This window comes from Hyperolius riggenbachi, chromosome 9, assembly GCF_040937935.1.
Source record: "Hyperolius riggenbachi isolate aHypRig1 chromosome 9, aHypRig1.pri, whole genome shotgun sequence".
NCBI classification, from domain to species: domain Eukaryota; kingdom Metazoa; phylum Chordata; class Amphibia; order Anura; family Hyperoliidae; genus Hyperolius; species Hyperolius riggenbachi.
The window spans coordinates 236975946-237002808 of NC_090654.1; the positions used below are offsets into that span (position 1 = coordinate 236975946).

General features: G+C 44.7%; 1 protein-coding gene across 2 annotated transcripts in view; it reads left to right on the top strand.

Annotated features, from left to right (window-relative positions):
- Positions 1 to 6077: 6077 nt before the first annotated feature.
- Positions 6078 to 26863, top strand: part of MAP4K5 (mitogen-activated protein kinase kinase kinase kinase 5) — a 220512-nt gene continuing 199726 nt past the window's right edge. Inside the window, exon 1 of one of the 2 annotated variants that reach the window (XM_068254176.1) lies at positions 6078 to 6327. In XM_068254176.1, coding sequence (XP_068110277.1) covers positions 6223 to 6327 — 105 coding nt within the window. In that variant the 5' untranslated portion in view covers positions 6078 to 6222. The remainder of the gene's footprint in view (positions 6328 to 26863) is intronic. The other variant, XM_068254177.1, reaches the window with a different exon arrangement.

Sequence of the window (26863 nt, forward strand, 5' to 3'; positions counted from 1 at the left end):
GACTAAACTATACTGGGGGAAGCTGTACCTAGCTACCAATACTGGGGGCACCTATACCTGGCTACCTACCTATACTGAGGGCAACTATACCTGGCTAACCTATACTGGGGGCAGCTGTACCTGACTAACCTGTACTGGGGGCAACTGTACCTAGCTACCAATACTGGGGGCACCTATACCTGGCTACCTACCTATACTGAGGGCAACTGTACCTGACTAACCTATACTGGGGGCAGCAGCTGTACCTGACTAACCTATACTGGGGGCAACTGTACCTATCTACCAATACTGGGGGCACCTACACCTGGCTACCTACCTATACTGAGGGCAACTGTACCTGGCTAACCTATACTGGGGGCACCTATACCTGGCTACTTACCTATACTGAGGGTGTTTTTTGGGGGGTCTCATCTCAGCTATAACGTGCGGGCTAACTAAGCCCATGGTCCTTATGCTGAGGCTATCTGGCCCCAGCTGACCTATGTCAGATGATTAAGCCCCCCACTGGTGCAAGTTGGCTGTACAGGCCTGAGCACACTTGTGTGTTTCTGTGTTGATTTCGGCAACCCGTATTGGTATGTGACTCTAATGAGCTGCTGAAATCAGCACAGAAACGTGTAAGTCTTTAGTCTATCAGCATTCCCTGGCTTGGGTCAGAGATGGATTAAGATGTTACAGGGCCCGATTACATCCTAATCCATCCTAGGCAAGGTAGTAGATTTGGGACCCCTTTTTGGTCCATATGGTAAGCTGAAGTGGAGAGAGGACAATGAAGGTGGCTGGTGGACCCCTTGACACCCACTAGGCCCCAAGCACCTGCCTAGGTTGCTTGGTGGATGATCCTGCTCTGGCTTGGGTGAGGTGCGTGTAAATGTCACATACCTCCCAACTTTTTGAGATGAGAAAGAGGGACACTTAAGCCACACCCCTGATCACGCCCCCATCACACCCCTAGTCACGCATACCTTAAAGATTTCATAAGAAAAATATGTTGTTTTATAATTCAAACCACACTGGTCCTTTCTATCCTGGTCCATTTTCCTTCATAGTAACATTTTGATAATATATCAATTTAACCATTTAACGGCAATGCATCGTATTAAAACGTCATGCTTTTGCCTGTTAATGGCAACATGATGTTTTAATACGTCGTGCGTTCCTGCCGCCGCTCCGCACGTGTGCGCGCCGCTACCGCCGCCATTACCGTCGGGATCCCGTGCTGAGTGATTGGGGAAGAGGACCGAGCGGTCCTCTACCCAATCGCACTGCCTGGAGTGAATGGACGCGACCGCAAACAGCGGCTACATCCATTCACAAAAACAGGAAGCTGTTACAGTTGAATAAAGTGTAAAAAAAAAAAAGTGATCACTTCCTATACGGGAGAGTGTTCACTAGCGCCATCTTGTAGCCCAAAAGTATATTACACATACATACACAAGTACATACACACTATTAATAAAATTAATAAAATTACACTTCCAACCCTCCCCCCCCCCCCCCCCCAAAAGAAAATCACTTGTAAATAAAAATCAGCTTAAAATAAATAAATAAATAGTTGCCTTAGGGACTCAGCTATTTTAATCTATATTTTATGGGGGGAAATTAATTTTAATTTATTATATAGGGGCTTGTAATTATGGCCAGAACAAAAAAAACAAAACAGAAAAATAACACCTATATTTCAAAATAATATAGTGTCGCCATACATTGTGATAGGGACATAATTTAAACCGTTTAATAATCGGGACAACTGGGCAAATAAAATGTGTTTGTTTTAACCACACGAGAATGTTTAATTTTAAAACTATAATGGCTGAAAACTGAGAAATAATTATTTTTTTTCATTTTTTTTAGTTTTTTTCCCATAAAAAAGGCATTTAGAATAAAAAAATTCTTAGCAAAATGTACTACCCACAGAAAGCCTAATTGGTGGCGGAAAAAACGAGGTATAGATAATTTTCTTGTGATTAGTAGTAATAAAGTTATTAGGGAATAAATGGGAGGAGGACTGACAAGTGAAAATTGCTCTGGTCCGTTAGAGTAAAAACCCTTTTAAAGAATGGGAATAAAGTTTAGAGTCGAACACATTTTTTAGTAGAGAAATATATATATTTACATAGAAAGAGGGACAAAGTCCTGAAGGAGAGACAAATGATGAGGAAAGAGGGACAGAGGGACAGGGCTGCCAAAGAGGGACTGTCCCTCCAAAAGAGGGACAGTTGGGAGCTATGCAGTCAGTGTCCACAGGTGTCCATATTCCAGACTGGTGAGTCGGGAGCAGATGGCAGTAACTCTCACCTCCCACCACCCTTCCTGCCTGTAGAACATCTGATGCCTGTTTGTCACCGTGATGGTGAGCACCACAGTGTTGGGGAGCTGACTGTCAGTGTCTGCTCAGTGTGGTCAGACAGATATCAGTGTCCTGCCTGATTGAGGCATTGATGTCACTTTACGCAGTAGTTAGTAGAGTAGTAGTAGTAGTAGAGTAGGGAGTCATGTAGGAGAAGTACATGTCACTCCACCACTGGCTTATGTTGGAGTGTCAGTGTATCAGTATCTCCCACTATTCGTAAGGAGCAGGTGTCAGTGTCTCTACCTATGTGAAGGGTGGACCTAATGATCCTTAGTTGGTAAGGATGTCCTCTGACTGGGAGAGGCTTCTACCCAATGTACAGCAATGAGTGTATCAATGCCATCAGTGTGCCCGGGCCCTTAGGCATACCTCCCAACTTTTTGAGATAAGAAAGAGGGACACTTAAGCCTATCACACCCCTGACACACCCCCAATCACGCATGCCATAAAGAATTCATATAACAAATACATTGTTTTAGAATTAAAACCACTCTGGTCCTTTCTATGCTGGTTCATTTTCCTTCATATTAATATTTGAAAATAAGAAATATATCAATTTAAAGGATGGGAATAAAGTTTTTAGTCAATTAAATTATAATTATATTTACATAGATCTGTACATGAGTCCTGAAAGAGGGACAAATGAGGAAGAAAGAGGGACAGAGGGATTGTGTTCCCAAAGAGGGACAGTCCCTTACAAGAGAGGGGCAGTTGGGAGCTATGCCTTATGGTGTCCATACATGCTACAATTTCATTTTTTTTATTACATCATTTTGTTTGATTATTCCATTAGCTCGAATATAACGATTTTTCCAACATGTCTGATTAGATTTTTATTGAAAAAAAAAAACCGGGATAATCAATCCTTTTTTCTTGATCGAAAAAAGATTCTTTTAAACTTTCATTCGATTTGATCATTTTGGTCAGAATACACATTACTGCTCATATATAGTAGTCAAGATGCAACCAATGTGGCAGAGGAATGTATATAGCAGTGTCCCTCAGCGTGGGAGGGACAGCTGCCAGTGTGTCAGAGACCCCAGTGTAGATGTCGAAGTGTCATACTTCTCTCTATCCCTCCAATCTTTATAGTGGTTATTATTACTATATGTTTCGGCATATAAGGCGCTCCGGACTATAAGACATATCTAGGTTTAGAGGACGAAAACCAGAGAAAAAATATATTAAACCTGGTGCGTCCATGGTCCAGGAGGGTCTTGTAGATGTTCTCCCATGTGCCCTCCTTTGCTCCCCCTGTGTGTCCCCTTCTGTCCCCCTGTGCTTCCCCATGTGTCCTCCTTTGCTCCCCCATGTGTCCCCTTCTGTTCACCTGTGTCCTCCTTTGCTTCCTCATGTGTCCCCATATTCTCCTTTGCTCCACTATGTGTCCCCTTCTGTCTCTCTGTGTTTCTCCTGCGCTCTCCATGTCCTCCTGCACTCACCCATGTATCCCCTTCTGTCCCCCATGTGTCTCCCCATCCTCCTGCGCTCCCTAGTCCAGCGGGTCATCAGCAGAAGCTGGCACTAGGGGAGCTGTGAGGGAGTGAAGAGATCACTGATCGCCGCTGGAGTCACTGGATGAGGTTAGCCGTGCTGCCGCTGATTTCTATTTACCAAAGCTCTTTTCTCCTGGCTTTAGAACTGTCAGCAAACAAACATTCCACAGACATAACTTGCCAGCAACAAAGATATTGCCGCTTCTGATAAATTTCATTAAGTAAATCAAGGAACAGATTTACTTTCATGCGCAGAGGCCCGCCGACCCGCTACTACCGAGGAGACCCCGGCCCGGGAGACCGGCTTGAAGCAGAGCTGTGGCGTGGGACACAAAGGCTTCCAGGGGCTAAAGGAAGCCCCAGGTAAGTAAATCAGATTTTTTTAAACTTTCCCTGATGATTCCTTTAAGACCCCAAATTCTGGGGCATGGAGTAGTGAGGTTTCCTCTGGTAACTACATAATATATGCGTTCAAGTTCAGTTTACTCTTTTACTACATAGCAATGTATTGGTAAGATTGTATGATCAAGACTGTATTGTAGATGGGGATGTTGACAGGAATCCCATTATTGGGATGTCAGTGAGTGAAGCTCCTTTCAGTTTAAAAGTGAAGCAGCGTATTTCTATTGGGGGATGTAGTGAGTGTGGACCACCTCCAACGCATACGTTCATTAAAGCTGCCTGGAAATTTGGGCACATAGTAAGGCCGATAGTAAAATATTGGTATTAAATACCGATATTGTACTATAAAAGTGTAAAATATCTATATTAAAAACCAATATTTCACTATGGCCAAACCTAACCCTACCCTCACCTAGATCCCTCTCCTGACACCTAACCCTTAACCCTAAACACACACACAAACTATGTACTTAATGCCTAAAACTAACTCCCCACACACACACACACACACACACACACTACATGCTTAATGCCTACAATAAGACCCCCCTGCATGAACTACCTGCCTAATGCCTAAACTAAGCCCCCCCCCCCCCCACACACACACTTCCTGTCTAATGTTTAAAAGTAACGCCCCCTGCACACAGTACCTGCCTAATGCCTAAGCACATTACCTGACTAATGACCAACAGCCCCTCCACTACCTACCTAATGCCTAAACCTAACCCCCCCACCTAATGCCTAAAGCCCTGTTTACATCTGAAAACCGCAAAATGCTAGCCTTTAGCGCTAGTGTTTTGCACAAGCGATTTTACAGCGATTAGCGTGGTAAAATCACTGGACACTTCCATCGCAATCAGCGCTTCATTAAGCACTGTACCATGATCGCTCCAGAATCGAGGCAAAAATGCTGCATGTAATGCGTTTTGCGATTGCCGCTAATTGCAAAACGCCCGCGATCGGCGCCAATTGCGGCAGTGAAATCACTGCCATAGGGTAAAATAGCACTAGCACTCAAAAAAGCACTAGCGCTTTAGCGATTAGCGGGAACAACCCGCTAATCGCTCAGATGTGAACGGATCCTAAAGAGCTCCTCGTCCCACCCCCGCATGCACTGCCTACCAAATGCCTAAACTCTCTCTCTCCCCCATCTACTTAATACCTAAAACTAACACACACACACGCACGCACACACACCCTACCTAACAGCGACCCCCAAAATAAAAATGAGAAATATTGGTTGGGCACTGTAATATATCGGCATTTAGGTGTCCGCGGTGCCCAATATATAGTGGGCGACGGCGCCCATATACCGATGTTTTGTATTGGTGCCTATTGGCGGTGCTCAATTAGTCCACTTACCGCATGCACCCTTTTTTTTCTGTTTCTCCTCCAACTCCCAGTATAGGAGAGGCAGGCAGGTCTCAGCGAAGCAAAACTCCCATAACTTTCGTAAAAACTGGTGTCAGTGTATCAGGACTTTAGAATCATTCACGAGGCAACCTGGGCAAGTGCCTGGGGCCTATTGAGTGCCAGGAGGCTTAACTACCGCTTTCTCTAACCCCTGACAAGTTATTACCTTGCCTAGCACCCCATTTTATCTTAATCCATCACTGAAGTATTAGTTTAGAAGCAGGGCTTTAGGATCCCTGTGCTGTCTATGTAGTGAATGAGGCTCCCTCCAGTATAGGAGAGGACTGTGGTATCAGTAATAGGAGGACTCCCAAGTCTGTAGAAGTCAGTCAGTTAGCCAGTAGCCACAGCCAGAGTGTGAGTGAAGCTCCCCCAGCACTGTGCTGGTGTAGAGGGCGGTTGTGGTCGGTGGGTGGCGCTGTGTCTCTCCTCCCTGCTGGCTGTGCCGCGGCTCGGGCGCTCTTCCTCCGTCTCATTGTTGTGCTGTCGGCAGGACATGGCCCCGGAGCCTGGCCTCCCCCACTGAGCCCGAATCCCCGGCTGTACCCCGGCCGCAGCATGGATCCCTCCCGGGCCAGCGCCGATATCCTGCGGAGGAATCCCCAGCAAGATTTCGAGCTCATCCAGAGGGTGGGCAGCGGCACCTATGGGGACGTCTATAAGGTGAGGAAACTGAGCTGGAAAAGTTTCTGGAGTACTACAGAGACCAGCATGTAGTTTTCTGAGTGAGGATTGGAGCCCCCAGCCCTTGCAGCCTAACCAGGCCACCCCTGGGGTAACGACTCACACTTCCCAGTGTTCATGGCATGCTATGTACAGTCTGCCCAGCCTGTGATCTAGCACTGAATATACAGGCGTGTATTCCCTAATGGCTGCTGTGTGCCACAAGTTATGTGATGCCTTGTGCCATGCCTGGCATGTGCCAATCCAAGCATTGGGTCCAATACTGACAGTATATAACCCCAATACTCGGGTCCTGTAGGCTCATTTTGACCATCAGTTGTATTTGGCCTTAGATCCGGGTTCAGAAACTGGTTAGGTGACACTTCAGGTTATGTATTGGGGGAGTAGTAGGTTAAAGTCAGGCAGGCGAATTGGGCTTTCAAAGTCAGGTTCTAAGCAGGGAAGGTAAGGGTTAGGCACCAGAGATGTAGGTAAAATTTTGACTTCATTGTATGTGAATGTTTACTACTGAAACTTTAACCAAAAGGATCTAAACCAGAGGTTTACTGAAGCTAATCAGATTTTAAAATGGAATAGCTTTTCAAACTTTATATGCAGAATGCACAGTTTTAGTTCATCCCCTTCGTGCTCCCATCTCCGGGAGTTTCCTGCGCATGCACAGTACGTACTGTGCTTGCGCAGGATGGTCCTAGTGACGGGAGCATGAACCAGGACGCAGGCAGCAAGGGCCACACAGGCACAGTGGCCGGCGACAGGCTGAGTCGTTGAGGATTAGGGCGGCTGCATAAGGCTGGCAGAAGCCCCAGGTAAGTGAAACTTTTTTTTTTTTTTGAAGATACTTCAGTTTTCCTATAAAGCATTGCAGAAGATTTTGGCGCTATATAAATACTAAAGACTAACTATTTCCAGTTTTTGAACAAAACTAGCAAATTGAATTTTGCATGATAGGCATCGGTGGGGCTGGTTAAAGTCACGGAGCAGGCAGGGAAAGTCGAGCATTTTCTGTTGCCAATGGAAATTAGATTCTTAGGTCTTTAAAAATGGAGCCAAATCATTTTTATTTTATTTTGCAGCTTGCAATAAATAAGGCAAGGGTTAAAACTTCACTTTGGCTTTTACTGCTGTCTGTTTTCTGTGAGATGTTCACTCACTTCCTGTTCCAGACACACAACAGGAAGTCTCTTCAAAGGAAGTGAAAAATGTTACTTGATAATTAGCAGTTGAGCAGAAGTCTGATTAAGAGATGTACTTTTCATTCACTTACTTATTCAGTTCATTTCTCTTCTCTGGCAGCAGTCATTGGGCCATGTAGTAAAGAGGGATAGTCAATGAGATGCAGACAATTCTGAGTTGATGCAATCTTTTTATGATAATGTAATGCAAATATATGCAGTTTGAAAACTGCTACTCTTGTTTTCATGTTTCCACCAATCTGGTGTACCTTGATCAATTTATACCCTGTAATTGAGTGTTGTTCATGCTTTCTGTGGTATACAGGAGGTAAAAGGTTGATCACGTGAAAAGCGTTGAAGCTCCCTGTTTTTATTGACAGGGACCATTGTTGTTGGTGTGCTTGGATTAGGCACAGTCCCGTATCTCACAAAGCAATGTGAACACCTCAGTAATCTATAGAGAGGCATCTGTAATGCATTATGAGATTTCATTTGGGGGATGGGGAGGTTGGAGGACTCCGAGTACCAATTTAACCCAGTCAAATTTATATTGAGTGTGTTCAGGGTTTGGAAACCTTCGGGATATGCAGGAGTTCGCGAAAGCATCTGTAAACAAGATTTCCGTAGATTTCAGCCGACTATAGGTGGCCATACATCTGTAGATTGGGCGGCCAATCGGCCATCCAGTTTAATAGCCAATCATATGCCACCAAAAGCATGTCCGATCGATAATGCAACCAATGGAAACCCCTGGCCAAGTCCCTCCAAATGTTCCCTGCATTAGTACTTTATAAGACTGTGTCACAAGGCTGATTCTCTAAAAGATGTCATGCTGAAATCAATAAAGAATTGGCCTGCGGTTTATGGTGGCCAACAGATCTCACTACGATCAGATTCGATCAGAGAGATCTGTCTATTGGTCGATCAGCTGCCAAAATCACTAGATGTATGAATACCTTATCTGGTGATTAAAAGATCTTTCTCATCAAAGCAGAGGCTTTTTCTCATCAGCTGGGATGTATTATTGTGAGCCCAGCATCACTGGATCATTGCATAACCATGGCAATATACCTCTATTCATCACATCACTGCATTGGCCAAAATGTACTGGATGAAAAATGGACCCTATTAATCAGATGTTATAGTTTTTGCAGACATTGGTGTAGGGGCCATTTACACTACGGCGATTTAATCGCCAAAGCGCTAGTGCTTTTTAAAGTGCTAGTGCAATGGTAACTATATGGCAGTGATCTCATTGCTGCAATTGGCGTTTCCACGATTAGCGGCAATCACAAACGCGTTGCATGCAGCATTTTGCTGCAATTCTTGAGCACTTGCAGTACAGTGCTTAACTAAGCACTGATTGTGATTGTCTGGAATCGCGAGGGTGTTTAGGGATTTTTAATCTAATTGTGTTAAAATCACCTGTGCAAAACGGTAGCACTAAGTTTTGCTACTTGTAGTGTGAATTGGCCCTTAGGCTGGTTTCACAGTAGGACGTTACAGGCGCACGTTAGAGCAGCCTGTAACGCAGCCCACCGCACAGTAATGAAAAATCAATGGGGCTGTTCACAGTGCCCACGTTGCGTTACATTGTAACGCTGCGTCACAAGGCAACGTACTGCATGCAGTACTTTAGACGCGGCTGAGCCGCGTTAGACTGCTTGCACATGCTCAGTAATCTTGTGGAGGAGCGGAGAGCGGCCAGGCACATGGCTAATTAATATGCACTGCACGTTGTGACGTGCAGTGTTTACTTCCTGGAGCGGCCGCTCTGTGCGGCGATTGGTCGGCGGGACCACGTGATGCCGCATGCGCACAAGAGTGCGCATCACGGCATCACTGACGCCAGAGTGAGCTGCACAACGCGGCTCACTCTGACGTCCAGATCCAGCACCACCAGGCGTTCCGTTAGGGGGACGTTATGCGACCTTAACGCCCCCTCTAACGCAACATCCTGGTGTGAAATTAGCCTTAGGCTAAAGTGAGATAGCACATTAGTTGTTGGCCATTGGTATTCTCGATACATTGTAATGGCAACGCAATTGCATAGCACAACGCACTGCTGTATGCAGTTTTGGAAATAAATATGACTGTCTGCATATTCCCTTCCCTGTTCTTTAAAGGACCACTAGCGTGAAAAATTGTAAAATTTAAAATACATGTACACGCGTACAAATAGGAAGTATGCTTCTTCCAGAGTAAAATGAGCCACCAATTACTTTTCTCCTATGTTGCTGTCACTTACAGTAAGTAGTAGAAATCTGACAGAACAGACAGGTTTTGAACTAGTCCATCTCTTCATGGGGGATTCTCAGCATGGCCTTTATTCTTTATAAAGACACTCCCTGCAAAGGATTTATACAAAGATGCTGGCCGCCCTCCCTGCTTGCTGCACACTCTTGGCAGTTGGACAGAGCAACTGCCATTCACTAAGGCCTAGTGCACACCAGAGCGGTTTTGCTGCGGTTTGCGATCCGCTTGCGGGTGCGGATCCGCTAGGGTAAAGTATTTCAATGGGCTGGTGCACACCAGAGCGGGAGGCGTTTTGCAGAAACGCATACTCCCGGGCTACTGCAGATTTTGTATTGCGGATGCGTTTCTGCCTCAATGTTAAGTATAGGAAAAACACAAACCGCTCTGAAAAACGGCAGTTCAGAGCGGTTTTGCAGGCGTTTTTTGTTACAGTAGCTGTTCAGTAACAGCTTTACTGTAACAATACATGAAATCTACTACACCAAAAACGCTTCACAAAACCGCAAAATGCTAGCTGAACCGCTACAGAAAAATAAGAAAAAGCTTTTAAAAATATGCTAGCATTTTGCGGATCTGCTAGCGTGTTTTGGTGTGCACCAGGCCTAAGTGCTTTTGGAAATAAGGAAAATCCTGTGAATCCCCCATGGGGGGATGGACTAGTTCCTAAACTTGTCGGTTCTATCAGATTTCTTCTACCTACTGTTAGTTTCAAGTCTATGACAAGATTACTCCTGTTTGTATTGTGTGTCTTGTTTTCATGTCTCCTTTAAATGTCTGTTGTGTCATAAATGAGATTTGACTGGCTACCTATTTTGTTTGTCCTCTCATCTTCTTTTTGTCACTCGTGCTGGTTAAGTGCTCAAAGGGCCAAAGGTACACCCATACAGTGTCTGTCACTCAAAGGAATTGGGATTTGATTCCTCTGAGCAGCCTCATTAAAGTGAACCAGAGTTGAGAGGGGTGTGGAGGCTGCCATATTTATTTCCTTTTAAACAATATACCCGTTGCTAGGCAACCCTGCTGATCTATTTGGCTGCAGTAGTGTCTGAAGTACACTAGAAACAAGCATGCAGCTAATCTTGTCAGATCTGACAATAATGTCAGAGTACCTGATCGGCATGCTTGTTCAGGGTCTATGGCTGAAAGTATTAGAGGCAGAGGATCTGCAGGACAGTCAGGCAGCTGGTATTGCTTAAAAGGAAATAAATATGGCAGCCTCGATATAACTCTCACCTCAGGTTCACATTATCAACCTTGGCTACAAGGCTTTAGGGCTCTTTAACACTAAGGGCTCAGCCACACTATAAGCGCTTTTTTGAGCACTTTGTGATTGATTCTCTTTCTGAGTGCTTTTTAGAAATTGCTCCCATTCACTTTCATTACAATCGCAGTAGAAATCGCCTCGACTTTTACGCTCAGAAAAGTGCTTATAGTGTGGCTGAGCCCTAAGTGGATGTGCACAAATGATTACACGCAACCCTACTCACAAGTAGGGAGGGCCTTGATTTTGACACTGCCACTATACTCACATACTGTCCTTGTATTATTATTATTATTATTTTTGTGTGTGTGTTTGCGTTTAAGCAACTGCCAAGACAAATTCAAACTTACTTGGCAAAATAAATTTATTCTGATTTGATCAGCTGATAGATTTGCAAGGCTCTGATTGGCTGGTCATGATCATGTGTTAAAAATCAGGGAAGTCTTCAAGTAAATCAGAACCTTACAAATCTATCAGCTGATCAAACTAATCACATGCTTCTCTAGGAGTTCTCCTGGGGGAAGAACATTCCAACTCATAAGGGCCCGTTTCCACTATAGCGAATCCGCATGCGGGCACTGCACGCGGATTCGCATAGGTAATGTAAGTGGATGGGGCTGTTTCCACGTGTGCGGCTGCGGCAGCGTTTTTTGGTGCGGCAGAAATCTGCACGGCAGGGCCGTCAGATTTCGCCTGCAGAAGGAATGTGCGCGAATCGCCGCTAATGTAACTAATAGGGAAATCGCATGCGGGGTGACCATGCGTTTTTTGACGCGAAATCGCATGCGATTTCGCATAGGTATTAATGTTATTTCACTCAGGCAGTGACATGGTTAAAATCGCATACAGCCTTACCTATGCGGAATCGCATGCGAAATCGCGGCAAAAACGCATGCGGAATCGCACCCGCATGCGATTTTGTCCGCGGTGGAATGCAGGCGATTCCGCACCGCACTAGTGGAAACGAGCCCTAAGTCATTTAGAATAGTTTGTTTTGAGCTTGATGGGCTAAAAAAACTCAGTCGCAAATGTTTTTCAGACTTTAGTGGTTCAGAGCTTTCCCCTTTAGCATGTGAGCTACATTACCTATATATCTGATCACACAAATGGTAATGTATCTCTTATATAGCCATGTTTCATTGTTCCCAGTGTTACTCCTGAGGTTTATTATGCAAAGCTGAGTGGCTTTTCCAGAGTTTCTCAATCTCACCAGCTCTCGCACCTTCTGTGTTGCAGCTGATATTTACCAGCTGCTTCTTGATGCGCGTCAGTCTCAGCTGAAGAACTTCCCATAAACGAAACAAGATTTATGGATGTTTGTCCAGCGGTGTGTGATATTTTCTTATAAATGCCTACCATAGATTGCATTTAACAATAATCTACTTATTAATGGGCTTTGGCTATACGCATACATATAAACGATTAGCCTGTCTAGGCTGATCCACCAGTCTGACCTGGTGTGTATGAATAGATTGTGTATACGGGTAGGTGATTCAGTCTGAACTTGCTGGCATTTGGATTGCATGCAAGTCCAGTTTATATTAAAGGGCTCTGTGTGATATGATTCAACACCATTCAATGGAGCTTAAGGCCTCGTTCACATCATTTAGCGCAGATGGCTGTGCGATCGGAACGCAACGCGTCCAATCGCACGCCATCTGCGCTCTTATGCGCTGCGCTGCAGATCCCATTTATTACAATGAATTGGATCAGCGCTGCGATTCCCAAAAAATGCGTGCAGTACGCGATAGCGCAATCGCGCTGCCACGCAGCACATATGATGGGAACGGTAGAAGGGCTGTCTATGCCCTTCTACCGTTCTTGCGTGTCGCACACTATACACGCTGCCAAAATGCGCACGGCAGCACGTATAGTCTGAACGAGGCCTAACAAGTATTTTGTGCTGATTACTTGGGGACTGAATATTATTGATTTACATAGCGAAAACATCTTCCGTGGCGCTGTGCAATAGATTACGAGGTATAACAATACAACATAGACAATACAACAGTTAACAGTACAAGACAATGGTGGATTACAGTTTATGCAGCAAACAAATTAACTTCGGATTTTTACATACTGGTGGAAGATATGCAAACACGTTACACAGCATTGTGAAACAAAAGTGGAAAGAGAGCCCTGGCCTATTGGCCTTAAAGGAGTCATCAGGCAATCCTAAAGAAAATAAGTGCTACTTACCGGGGGCTTCCTCCTGCCCCAAGCTCCCAGCACGTCCCTCACCGCAGCTCTCCCTTCAGCCGTTCGCCACAGTTCCGTCCCGGTCCCCAGCGATGATGTCAGGGCGACCTCCAGGTCGGCCTGTCCTGCGCCTGACATCATCGCCGGGAACCGGGACGGAGCTGCGACGAGGGACGTGCTGAGAGCTTGGGGCTGGAGGAAGCCCCCGGTAAGTAGCACTTATTTTCTTTAGGATTGCCTGATGACTCCTGTAAGGTGCCCATACATTAACGCATTTTCCCGCCGATAGACGGCAGATTTCATCACTGTGATCGAATATGCTGTGAAATCGATAACGCAAACGCAGACCGATTGACCGATTTCCATTCGAGATCGAGTCTGTCGATCTGCCCAGGCGGAAAATTTCACTCGATCGCCGGCGGGTCGGGAACGTGTCGTTAGCGGCATGCAAACGGCGACAACCGACGCAGCAATACATCACCTGTCCGGCCGGCATGATTCCCCGCTGTCCCTCACTACTTCCGCCATCTTCACTTCCTGTCCCATTCTGTGAGAAAGCAAACAGTAGAGCGAGCGTACTGTTTGAACTTTCTGCTTGAAACCGGACGGGACAGGAAGTGAAGGGAAGATGGAGTACGGTGGAAGAAGTGAGAGACTACGGGGACCCGGGGAATCGCGCCGGTGGACAGGTAACATATTGCGGCTGGCCAGGGGAGCAGGCGGCAGCGGCAGTTCCACAGGTTGTGAATTAGATTTCATGCTGAAATCGATTTAAAATCTGTTTGCAGTGTATGGGAAGCCATTAGATCCCTCTCTGATCAGATTCAATCAGAGAGGGATCTATCTGTTGGTCGATCTGGTGTGGCAATCGACCAGGGTATGGCTGCCTTTACAGTCTAAAGGGTTGAGGCGAAGGGAAGCTGTGTATGGGATGGTAAAATGGTTGTCAGTTGCCAAGGTGTCCTACGAAAGAGACTATGCTTGCCTGAAGAGGAGTTTTCAGGATGCGCCTAAACAATGGATTTATGGGAGGGTGTTCCAGAGGAGGGGAGAGGATCAAGAGAAGTCTTGTAGGCAGGAGTGAGAAGAGGTGACCAGGGAGAATTCAGGAGAATATTGTTGGAAGAGTGGAGATTGCGTGTAGGATGGTATCTGGAAATAAGTTTTTATTTAAATAAGGAGCTCAGTTGTAGAGAGCTTTGTAGGTGAGTGTAAGGATTTTGAATTGTATCCTTTGTGTAACTGGCAGCCAGTGAGGAGACTGACAGAGTTTAGAAGCGGGGGGAGTGTCCTGCAACCGAGCTGAATAGTGCACATCCACCTTTCCCCAGTTTGTACAGACTCTGAAAACTCCGGAAGATCTCGATGTCACAGGCAGTTTAAGCAAGGGTTAAACAGCCCTGTTTTTTTCTTCTGGTATATTTTGAGAGTCACGCTCTCGCCATCTAAAGAATGTGTGAAAAACCCAAGAGTGGTTGCTGTAGGTTTTGCATGTTTGCACTCCTGAGATATATTTGGCACGGATGGTCCTCTTTCTTAAACCTCTCTTTGAAATTGTCACCTTTTTGTTAGCCTGTCCAGCTTTTTAGGGCTGCTCTGCTTGCGTAAAGCTACCCATACACTGTCGATTTCTCGTCGATATACAGCAGATTTGAATCTGCTGTGAAATCGATAACACAAATGTTGACCGATTTGTATCAGAAATTGATCGATTCAGTCGATCTCTCCCGGCGGAAAATTTTGCTTGTTTGTGGGCGGGTCGGTAGTGCATAGTTAGCGGCGATCGATTCATTGATGACCGGCTCAGCAATGCATTACCTATCTGCGAGCGCGAGTCCCCGATCCGTGACACTTTCTCCAGCTGGCCTGTCTCCTCATTACTTCCTGTCTCTTCCTGTGAAAGCCGAAGTGTAAACAGTAGAGCGCCCTCTACTGTTTCTACTTCCGCTCGTCACAGGACGGGACAGGAAGTGAAGAGGAGACAGGCCAGCTGCGTAAAGTGTCAGCACGGACCGGGGACTCATGTATTGCTGCAAGCCATGGGAGCACACGAGGGGCGGCGAGCAGGCGGCAGCTCCACAGGTTGTGAATCGATTTGAGGTTGAAATTGATTCAAAATCTGTGTGCAGTGTATGGGCAGCCATTAGATCCCTCTGTGATCCGATTCAGAGAGGGATCTGTTGGTCGATCTGGTGCAATCGACCAGTGTATGGCTGCCTTTAGATAATGCCTGCTCAGCTCAGCCAAGCAGCATGTACTCAACTAAAGCTGACCATACATCTAGCAATTTGTTTGTGTACGATCAACCATTTGATTTAAGAAAGAATTGAGTGTGTTCCAGTATGATCAATCGATGACCAGTGACCGATATCATGTTGAATCGACCAGCTTAGTCGATAGAGCAGGATGCAAGATATTGTTGATTGCACAGGAATCTGCTACTGTTCACTTGTCATTCGATTGACTCTGCATCGGTTTTTGCATTCAGAGCATGGAGACACAACATTGGTCAGATTAATTAGTGAAAGCGAATCGCATAGGATATCATTTGTAGTGTTTCAGTCACTAGTCGATTAACATTCGATCAACCACACTGAAATTGATCGCTTAATAAAGTTGATCGCTTTGCCGATTAAATCAGAATCACTAGATGTATGGGTACCTTAAATCGAACCCGAGGCGGCATGAAAATGATACATAAAGCATACTACCTGCTCCATGCCGCCTCCTGCCTGAATCTGCACCGCTCTCTGTGGCCCCATTTATCCTCCAGAGCCCGTGGAAGAAATCCAGGATGACTGCGACCTGGAAATACTTGCTGGGTCATGGCTTGGCCCTGATAGGAGGAAACTGAGAGAAGCGGGGTAGTGAGGTGGGTAGGGACGTTCCTAACACTGGTGTGGGGGCATCATGCAGGAGTACCCTTCCAGCAAAGGACAGCCCTTCACTCAATACGCTAGCGACAATCGGCTTGTCGATGGATTTGAGGGGAGACAACAGAGCCCAGGGACTGACATAGGCACCAGAAGGACATAGAGCAGGCATGGGCAAACTTGGCCCTCCAGCTGTTGAAGAACTACAAGTCCCACAATGCATTGCAGGAGTCTGACAGCCACAGTCATGACTCAAAGGCAAATGCATTGTGGGATTTGTAGTTCCTTAACAGCTGGAGGGCCAAGTTTGCCCATGCCTGACAGAGAGTAGGGATGATCAATGAGATGCAAATTTTTCTGAAATTATGCAAATGTATGCAGTTTGAAAACTGACAAATCAATTTAAACCCAGGTTTACATTGATTGGTCCAATTTCAAGCTGCATGTAAATTTGCACATCTGTGATCATCCCTAATGGAGACATGTCATTCAGCAGAGAACATGCCTCTGTGTATAGGTATATATACAATCCACCTCGGGCACACTTTAAGGAAGGAGAAGGAAGTTGGGAGTAGATACAGAAGCGCCCCCTGCTGCTTTTTGCTGCTTTTATTTGCCCACAATGATCCACCGCCTTTACAGACATTGGGCTTCTAGCCGGAATGGCAGTTTCAGGCCTAATAAATCTAATTTCTGCTTGTCTTGTGAGCACAGTTGGGTAGCTGAGGCCTACTGGATCCTAATGCTAGTTTTACGTTGGGTGATGACCCATCTGGAGGCTTAATTTTGACAGCCGTGTGGTCAAAAACATCAGCTGAGCATGGCAGTGACAAGACCGTGAAATTGGAAGGGATGATCCAAAATAATAATAGAAAGGTTTCTTACTTCAAGGGAAGAAAATATCTTGCGTGAGGTAAACCGGTTTTGTATTGAGCACTAAAACAGATGATGCATTTTGCAGGTCTCCGCCCACTTCTTCAGATCAATATACAGTGTCTGAAAAATACACTCGAGAGCTTGGAAGAGCCGGCAGGGAACTCTCAGCTCTCAAGCTTTCTTTCAGACACTATAAAAAAACCTGTTTACCTCATCTGTCAGAAAATTGCATCATGTGTACCTAGCATAAGTTTTGATCAAAGTGATTGTATCTGCCAGAAATATCAACCTCTGTATGGTTTAGTTTTAAAGCCCTTTTCTACTACAGACTGCAATCATATTTGCTCTGAGATTCTAATTACGATTTGCAGCTTTTTGCAAAAACGGTTTCTCATGCCATATGAATTTTCATGAGATTTTTGATTATGTATAGTGCATTAGAGCCTTTCGGAAGGTGAGGAACGAGTCTTTACACTGCATAGGGAAATCGCAAGTCGTACAACTGCACTTACTATGCTATGTTCATTTGCTCGCATAGACTGTTACCTGAGCACAATCCAAAAGAAAACTGCAAAATCAGTACAATTACGCTCTGGTAAAAATCGCATTGGATAAAGGGGCTCTGCAATTACATAAATTGTCTGAAATCGATTGGATGTTGTTGTTTATAAAAGCGTAACATGAAAGCTGTTCTGCTCGTTAATCACAATCCCAACAACAGCTCGTGCTCAGAACAAATATTAAATATGCATTTGTATTGTCTCATATTTCCCAGTGAAAGCTGATACCCTGTCGTATAAAAAATGCTGCTTTACTATTGAACATATGGAATAATGCATACATAGTGCAGTGCAGGTTGTTTAAAGAGGAACTGTCGCAAAAATGTTAAAATTTAAAACACATACAAATAAGAAGTACATTTCTCCCAAAGTAAAATGAGCCATATATTACTTTTTCTTCTATGTTGCTGTCACTTCCAGTAGGTAGTAGAAATCTTGACATTACTGACAGGTTTTAGGCTAGTCCATCCCTCCATAGGGTATTCTCAGCATGGCCTTTATTCTTTATAAAGACATTCCCTGAAAAAGATATATACAAAGATGCTGGCCAGTCTCCCTGCTCACCATACGCTTTTTTGGCAGTTGGACGGAGCAATTGCCATTCACTAAGGCCTGGTGCACACCAGAGGAGTTTTTCTGAGCGTTTTGAGTTTTTAAATCTGCTGCTAATGTTATCCTATGTGTCTGTGCACACTGAAGCAATGAGGTTTTGTAAAAAACCCCATAGCATTACATTTAGAGGTTTCAAAAGCTCTTCCCAATGTAATGCTATGGGTTTTTTTTCAAAACCTCATTGCTTCAGTGTGCACAGACACATAGGATAACATTAGCAGCAGATTTAAAAACTCAAAAAGCTCAGAAAAACTCCTCTAGTGTGCACCAGGCCTAAGTGCTTTTAAAAATAAAGAAAACCCTGAGACACCCCCCTACCCCCATGAGAAGATGGGCTAGTCCAAAATCGGTAATGTCAGATTTCTACTACCTACTGTAAGTGACAGCAGCATAGGAGAAAAGTAATTTATGGCTCATTTTACTCTGGAAGAAACGTAGTTCTTATTTGTATATGTTTACATGTATTTTACATTTTAAGATTTGTGTGACAGAGGTCCTTTAAGGCTGGATTCACTTAGATGCGTTGCTTCGCGTCACATCCCGATGAAAAAAGCATGGTGTGACGCTACGCATCTAAGTGTGAATCCAGCCCAAAGCTTGTCAGTCCTTATCTGTGGCCCCTTTAGGGTCGGTTCACACGGACGCTTGGCGTTTACCACTAAGCGTCCGGTACTCGTCTGTAAACGTTCCCTTTCAAGTGAATAGGAGCGTTAACATCCATCGTGAGGTTACCGTTGATTACAATCGATTGTGCAAATGCAGCATTTCGATCCCGATTTTACCACGTCGTTCCAGCTAATGCTAGAAGCCTCATACGGCGTCTAGGGTCGATTCATCGCCACGTCTTTAGGTCTCCTTGCGGGGCCAAAAACGACGATCGCAACGGATTGCACAGAAAGCCCCCGAACGAGACTACATGTCGGAAGCCGCCCGTCTGAACCCGCCCTCAAAGGACTACTGAAGCGAGAGGTATATGAATGCTGCCATGTTTATTTCCTTTTAAGCAAGACCAGTTGCCTGGCTGTCCTGCTGATTTTTTTGCCTCTAGTACTTTTAGCCACAGACCCTGAACAAGCATGCAGCAGATCAGGTGTTTCTGACATTATTGTCAGATCTGACAAGATTACCTGCATGCTTGTTTCTGGTGTTATTTAGACTCTACTGCAGCCAAATACATCAGCTGGGTAGTAGGGATGATCAATGAGATGCAAATTCTTCTGAAATGATGCACATTTTTATGCAAATGTATGCAGTTTGAAAATGGGCCAATCAGTTTAAACCCAGGTTTAAATTGATTGGTCCATTTTCAAGCTGCATACATTTGCATCAACTCTGAATTATTTGCGTATCTGTGATCATCCCTACTGGGTAGCCAGGAAACTGGTAGGAAAAAAATATGGCAGCCTCCATATGCCGCTCACTTCAGTTGTCCTTTGAAGAGGAACTCCAGTGAAAATAATGTAATAAAAAAAAAGTGCTTCATTTTTTTACAATAATTATGTATACATTATTTAGTCAGTGTTTGCCCATTGTAAAATCTTTTAAATCTCTGATTTCCATTCTGACATTCATCTCATGGTGACATTTTTACTACTGGCAGGTGATGTAGCTGCTGCTTTCTTTTTTGGCAGTTGGAAACAGCTGTAAACAGCTATTTGCCACAATGCAACAAGGTTCACAGACAGGAAACTGCCAGGACCAGAGTTTCTTGTGGGAGGGGTTTCACCACAGTATCAGTCATACAGAGCCCCTTGATGATTCGTTTGGGAAAAGGAATAGATTTCTCATGTAAAAGGGGGTATCAGCTACTGATTGGGATGAAGTTCAGTTCTTGGTCACGGTTTCTCTTTAAGTATTATGTAATGGGTTAACGGCAACTGTGCTGTTTTTTTTTTTTTTTTCTTCCCTAGGCATTTTTAACCTTTACATTTTCATTCTTTACATTTTTCTTTTCTTTTTTTTTCTTTTTGAAGTTTTTTCCTTTTGCGGTTAATCTCTTATTTGTGGTATAGGATGAGTCTGCAGACACCATTTGAAAATGAAGGTTTTTTTTTGTCAATATGCTTTATATATATATATATATATATATATATATATATATATATATATATATATATATATATATATCTATCTTTCAGGAAGTTGTGGTGTTGGGCATTTTATTATTACAAGCTTTATATAATGCAGGGCTGGGGTGATGTGAATGGCTGAGTGATGGAACCCAAGCTCTAGGTCTCTAAACACCAGTGGAAGAAATGTTCCCTTCAGGAATTACTTCTGTGGCAGTACAGTATGTATTTTAGGGTTTTATACATATTTTTTTCCCCTGTAAACCACTTGTCTTCTAAGGACACCAATTAGCAGCACACATTTGTAATGGTCTCCACTTGGAAATATTTTAAAGCAGATCTGCATATGTAATTACTGTAATGAGTAAGAAACCTTTGGGCTAGTTCATAGTGCTCAGTGCATTGCAGAATAGTGCTGCATGTCAACTCACTGCCCATACAACTCTATGGGGCTGTTCACATCTCTGCATTGTAATGGATCGCGATATTATAACTCACTGCATGCAGGCTTTGTATTAAAGTCTAGGCCTGATCCAATTAACTTTTTCTCTTAAAGGGATACTGTACGGAGGTCGGGGGAAAATGAGTTGAACTTACCCGGGGCTTCTAACGGTCCCCCGCAGACATCTTGTGCCCGCGCAGCCACTCACCGATGCTCTGGCCCCGCCTCCGGTTCACTTCTGGAATTTCCGACTTTAAAGTCAGAAAACCACTGCGCCTGCGTGGCCGTGTCCTCGCGCCCGCTGATGTCACCAGGAGCATACTGCGCAGGCACAGACCAAACTAATTTTCCCCCAACCCCCCTACAGTATTCCTTGTTAAAGAGACTCCGTAACAAAAATTGCATCCTGTTTTTTATCATCCTAAAAGTTCCAAAAGCTATTCTAATGTGTTCTGGCTTACTGCAGCACGTTCTACTATCACCATCTCTGTAATAAATCAACTTATCTCTCTCTTGTCAGACTTGTCAGGCCTGTGTCTGGAAGGCTGCCAAGTTCTTCAGTGTTGTGGTTCTGCTATGAACTCCCCCATCCAGGCCCCTCTCTGCACACTGCCTGTGTGATATTTAGATTAGTGCAGCTTCTCTCTGTTCTATCATCTTTTACAAGCTGGATAAATCCTCCTCTGAGCTGGCTGGGCTTTCACATACTGAGGAATTACACACAGGCACAGCTGTCTGCACTCTGCAGGAAGAAATAGCCTGACACTTCAGTGGAAGATAGCTGCAGGGGGAAAGAAACACACAAATGATCTCTTGAGATTCCAAAGGATGGCTGTATACAGCCTGCTTGTGTATGGATGTATTTTCTATGTGTGGACATACTGTACATCAATTTACTTCCTGTTTTGGTGGCCATTTTGTTTGTTTATAAACAAACTTTTTAAAACTGTTTTTAACCACTTTTAATGCGGCGAGGAGCGGCGAAATTGTGACAGAGGGTAATAGATGTCCCCTAACGCACTGGTATGTTTACTTTTGTGCGATTTTAACAATACAGATTCTCTTTAAGTTTTCTCTTAGGAGATCATTTTTCATATTTTGTTTTAAAGTGAATGGGAACCGCTAAAAACTATGAACCAGATACTTACCTAAGGAGAGGGAAGGCTCTGGGTCCTATAGAGCCTTTCTGCTCCACTCATGGAACCCTCGTTTCAGCGCTGGCTCCCCCAGTAGCAGTATTCGGCCAAATTGGTCAAATACTGATTTCACAGGCGGCTCCGTACTGCGCATGCACAAGCCTGCTCTCTCGCGCGTGCGCAGTACAGAGTCACCCGTCTTCGGGAGTGCTCGGCTACCGAAGCCTCCTCCAGCAGGGAATTCAAACGGGGGATCCAGCGGCCGCTGCAACGAAGGGACCTGGAGAGGAGCAGAAAGGCTTACTTTCGGGATAGGGCTTATATTTTGAGTATGCTCAAACTTCCAGCCAGGGCTTACTTTCGGGGGAAGTCTTAATTTCAGGGAAAGCGGGTAGAGGCTGTAGACGGAGAACCCAGCAACGGACTTTGTCAGCATTAATTTGTTAATCGAGGACTATTGTACCTGTACTTGTTAGTCACATCATCGTCTCGTCTACAAAATAGATTTTCAGCTTTCAGCAAGCAAAGGCACTGTTTTCAAATTAATTCGATTTATATTGTTATTTTTACCTTTTTTTAATACTTTTTCACTTGCTCGTGCTGAAAACATTGTATAGATACAGACACCTACTTACCAACGATTTTCTGCACTATAGGGAGTCAAATCGTTCATCTGTACACTGGGGTAAACCTTTGTCTACTACTAGATCATTCAGGCAACAGTTATTGTGTATGGGATAATTGTGCATATGGGAAATGTGTGTGAATCCTTTGCCACCAGAGTTCAAATCCTGGCTGGAGCTATTACCCAGGGCCGGCGCTACAATAGAGGCAAGGGGGGCAATTGCCACAGAGCCTGCAGGGGGCCCTCTAGGAGTCCCTCCAACTTAACTGTTGCTCCCTGGGATCCCTTCAGAGTTTTCTGCAGTGAGCGGTTCACTTATCCCATTGGGCTCATACCTCTCTCAGTCTGTGGCTCCCTGCACTTCCATCTTCATCCGCCACTGGCTGCATCTTCTCTGAAGTCTGGGAATGCACGGAGCCATGGACTGACAGAGGTGCACGTGCGCCAGGTGAGACAATACTTTGCAAAAGACTCTACAGGGGTCCCGGAGAACACAGTTGGATGGTGGTCAGAGGGGGGGGGGAGCATGGGGGACAGCAGCCAGCTCATGGGCTCTAGGAGGAAATTTGGCTACAAGAAAGGGCCCCCTACGCCGCTTTCTGATTTGGAGGTGTCTGTTCGGGGGGGGGGGGGCCCGGATTTATTTTGCCTGGGGGCCCCAATGTTACTAGAACCGGCCGTGCTATTACCTGTTCAGTAAGGAGTCCTTGGGTAAGGCTCCTTGATGCTCCAGGGTTCACTACTGAAGTGCTTTGAGGCCAACAGGTGAAAATTCCACTTTTTTTTTTCATAAATGTGTGTATGAGATTTTTACATGATAAGCAAGCAACGTCTCGATATACAAACACAGAACACATAAGTACGTCACGTCATCACAACTGAGCCCATGGTTCTTCTCTCTTTGCTGCAGGATTGTTTTGAGTGTAGGGAATGTTCAGTGTCGCATTACCATGAAATCCACAAAAGCAGGGCTGTGAAGTTGGTACAAAAATCATCCGACTCTGACTCATCATATTATGAAACCTCCGACTCCAGGTACCCAGAATGGCTCCGACTCCTTAGTTTAATACTCACCGGTGCTGTGGATTTGGTACAAAAATACTTCGACTCCTCCGTTTATGAAACCACCGACTCCTCAACTTCGACTCCAACACCGACTCCATAGCTCTGCTTAAAAGTAGGCAAAAGCAGCTGTCACTGGATAGTTCCTTGTTATACCCACTGAAAAAAATAAAAAAAGATTGGATGAGCCAACAGATAGCAATGATTCTGTTAAGGTGGCCACTAACAGTCCAATTTCTAGCGAAAAATCGTTTGAGGGATCAGAAATTCTGATCGGATTGGTTGAAAATAATGTTGGGCACAATAAAGATAAAGATGGGCACAATCGATTATGAACAATTATTTAAAAAAAAATAATCTGACTGGATTTTTAGATGATGATGATATAGTCAACGATTTTTCTTCCGATCAGAATTTCTGATCGCTCGAACAATTTTTCGCTACAAATTGCCCGGTTCACATCTGCGGTTTTGCCAAAAAGGATCCGGTGAGCGGATCCGATCTCCGCTTCACCGGATCCGGATGGCTCAGTCATTGGCCCATTCACATAGTGAAAACGGATCTGATCAATAATTGATCGGATCCGTTTTCACTCAGCAAATACCTAATCTTGTGCAGCAGCCGGCGGTAGAGGCTTCCTCTTCTTCCGCTGTGATTACACATCACGTCATGTGACTAGTCATGACCCGGAAGAAGACGGAAGCCTCTACTGCCGGCTGCTTATGAAGATAAGGTATGTATAAAGCCTCCCTAGCCCACCCGCCCGGCTGCTGCACCCTCCCCTCACTCTCCCGTTGCTCAGGATCGCGTCGGCCCATGCCCCCATCACCCGTGGAACGGTCCGTTTCTTCACTAGTGTGAAGAAACGTTCCATTTCCCATTGCCCCCAATGCTGCAGTATTTTTGTCCTGATCCGTTCCGCTAGGCAGAACAGTCCGGAAAATTAGGGCCTGCTGCATTTTTCAGATCCGGGGACCGGAACGTATCCGTACCAACGGACGCATGTGAATGGATCCATAGGTTAACATTGGATCCATTCACATGCGTTCGTTTGTACAGTATACGTTCCGGTTACGTTCTGGAAAAAAACGCACAGGTGAACCGGGCCTAAAGTGAAAGTCCTTCCTACGCAATAACCCTCGCCCTCTCGTTTCCACCAGCCACCATTCTTTTCATAAGTAAACCGCAGGTTAATTTGTTTTACTTTGTAACTTTACTTTCTATTAAATATTTGTCTCCAATTGTTTTTTTAACTTGTGGAAGGAGTGATCTGAGTTTCCATGAATCCTTTTGGGGGAAACACATTTTGATATTAGAGTGCTTTGGATCACAAGCATGTTTCCGGATCGAATTATGCTCGCAAACCTAGGTTCCCCTGTATATGGAATATGTTGTGTTTTGATTCCCTGCTTTGTAGTGTATTGTGTATGTATGATGATGCTGTTTTTTGTTTCTTTTTCCCTTCACGTTTGCAGTTTTTTAAAGAATGCTCTCACATTCCTTGAGGATAGAGTTAATTAAGGACAGGAGACAGTGGTTGAAGTAGGAGTCTGTGTTTTGGTGATTCTCTGACATGGCGAAGGCTGTATTGAGGGCCTTCGTGATATAGAGTAACTGCAGTACAGTAGATATTCCCTGAAGAGACGTAAAAGCATCAAACAGATTTGTCTGATGTTTTGTGGTGGGTCTGGTTTCAGGTTCAGCGTAGCTTGCAGGCATCAAGCACACATGTGATGGAATCGTTCCACAAAAAAACCCTTTTGTTTCTTTGTACTTGCGCAATATGCAGTAGTCTAGAAAATGTTCACACTTACTTCAGAATGATATAGAGTATTTAAAGCAGGCCTGAACTCAGAACGTCCTCTCTGCTCTAAAAGATAAGCAACAACATAATGACCTTTTAAAGAAAAACTTTGCTTTTTTCCAGGTGGTACAAATCAATAAATCTGCAGTGTGTCTACTTCCTGCTTTCATGGAAGCAGACATAAGATGCGTACACACGCACTACAGCAGCCAATGATGGGTCCGTCGGCACCTCCCGCTGGGCGGGTTTTCAGCAGACTGTAGTGCGTGTGTATGCACTGTCGGTGGACTGATAAGGCTGTTCCTGAATGATCTGCCGGGCGAATCATTCAGGAACAGCCTTATCAGTCTGCCGACAGTTCGTACACATGCACTACAGTCTGCTGAAAACCCACCCAGCGGGAGGTGCCGACTGACCCGCTGCTGTAGTGAGTGTGTACGCACCTATAGTTACCATTCTGTGTTTTCAAATTAGCTGCTCTGCCAAAGTAGCCTGCTGACGCAGCTAAAAGATCAAATTACAACTTGTGCTTAGTCACGGATGAGGGGGAATTAGACAGGCTAAACTCTCTAAATACATACAGGGTGCATTTCTCTCAGCTGTGTCAGCTCAGGAATCTCAGCTGCCTCGGCAGAGCAGCTGATTTGTAAACACAGGCTGTTAACAATATGTCTGCTGCTCCATGAAAGCCGGAAGTAGACACATTGCAGATGTATTGCAGCATTTGTATCAGCTGTAACAAAGACATTTTTTTTCTGTAAAGGTTATCATGGTTATCTTTTAGAGCAGAGAGGAAGTTCTGTGTTCAGGTCTGCTTTATCTGTCACCAAAACTATCATGATACAGCGGTATCAAGCAGCAGTGCTCCCAGATATGTATGTAGGTGATGACACGCAGCACTAGCGTTCTGCTCAGTTCACACTGTCAATTTTGCCAGATCATAACGGACAATGACAGTCTGTTATTAATTTGGATCCCTTCAGTCCGGAACGCATCATTTTGATACATTCTGGTAATCTGAGTGTGATTATCTGATCTGCATGATTTTTACGCATAGCAGGCTCATTTTCCATACAAAGCCCATATGGTGCATCTGCTCCGGACTGAAATCGGACAGCGGACGCTGAACTGTCCTCTCCAGCGCACCGTTTGTGATACAGTTCAGTGTGAACCGAGCCCTCATTCAACTTCTGAAACTGAAGTCGATTTGACGTTAATAGACGTTTTTCCAGCCGCTGATTTCATTCAGGATTTCAGTTCCTGCTCACTTCCTCTCAGAAACTGTGAAGATTGCTAGCGGAATTCCTTTCCTCCTCCATCCCTACAGGCCGCCTACTACAAAAACACATGAATGAGCCCATGTCCTAATGCTGATTGGGTGAAGTGGACATTGTTCTTTGTTTGAACTATTTGTCACATTTTTTTTCCAGGGGTATTTTTTTTGTTTTTTGTTTGTGTTTTTTTTAAGGACCACTATCACGAAAATCACATAATTTAAAATACATGGAAACGCCTACAAATAAGTACATTTCTTCCAGAGTAAAATGAGCCATAAATTACATTTCTCC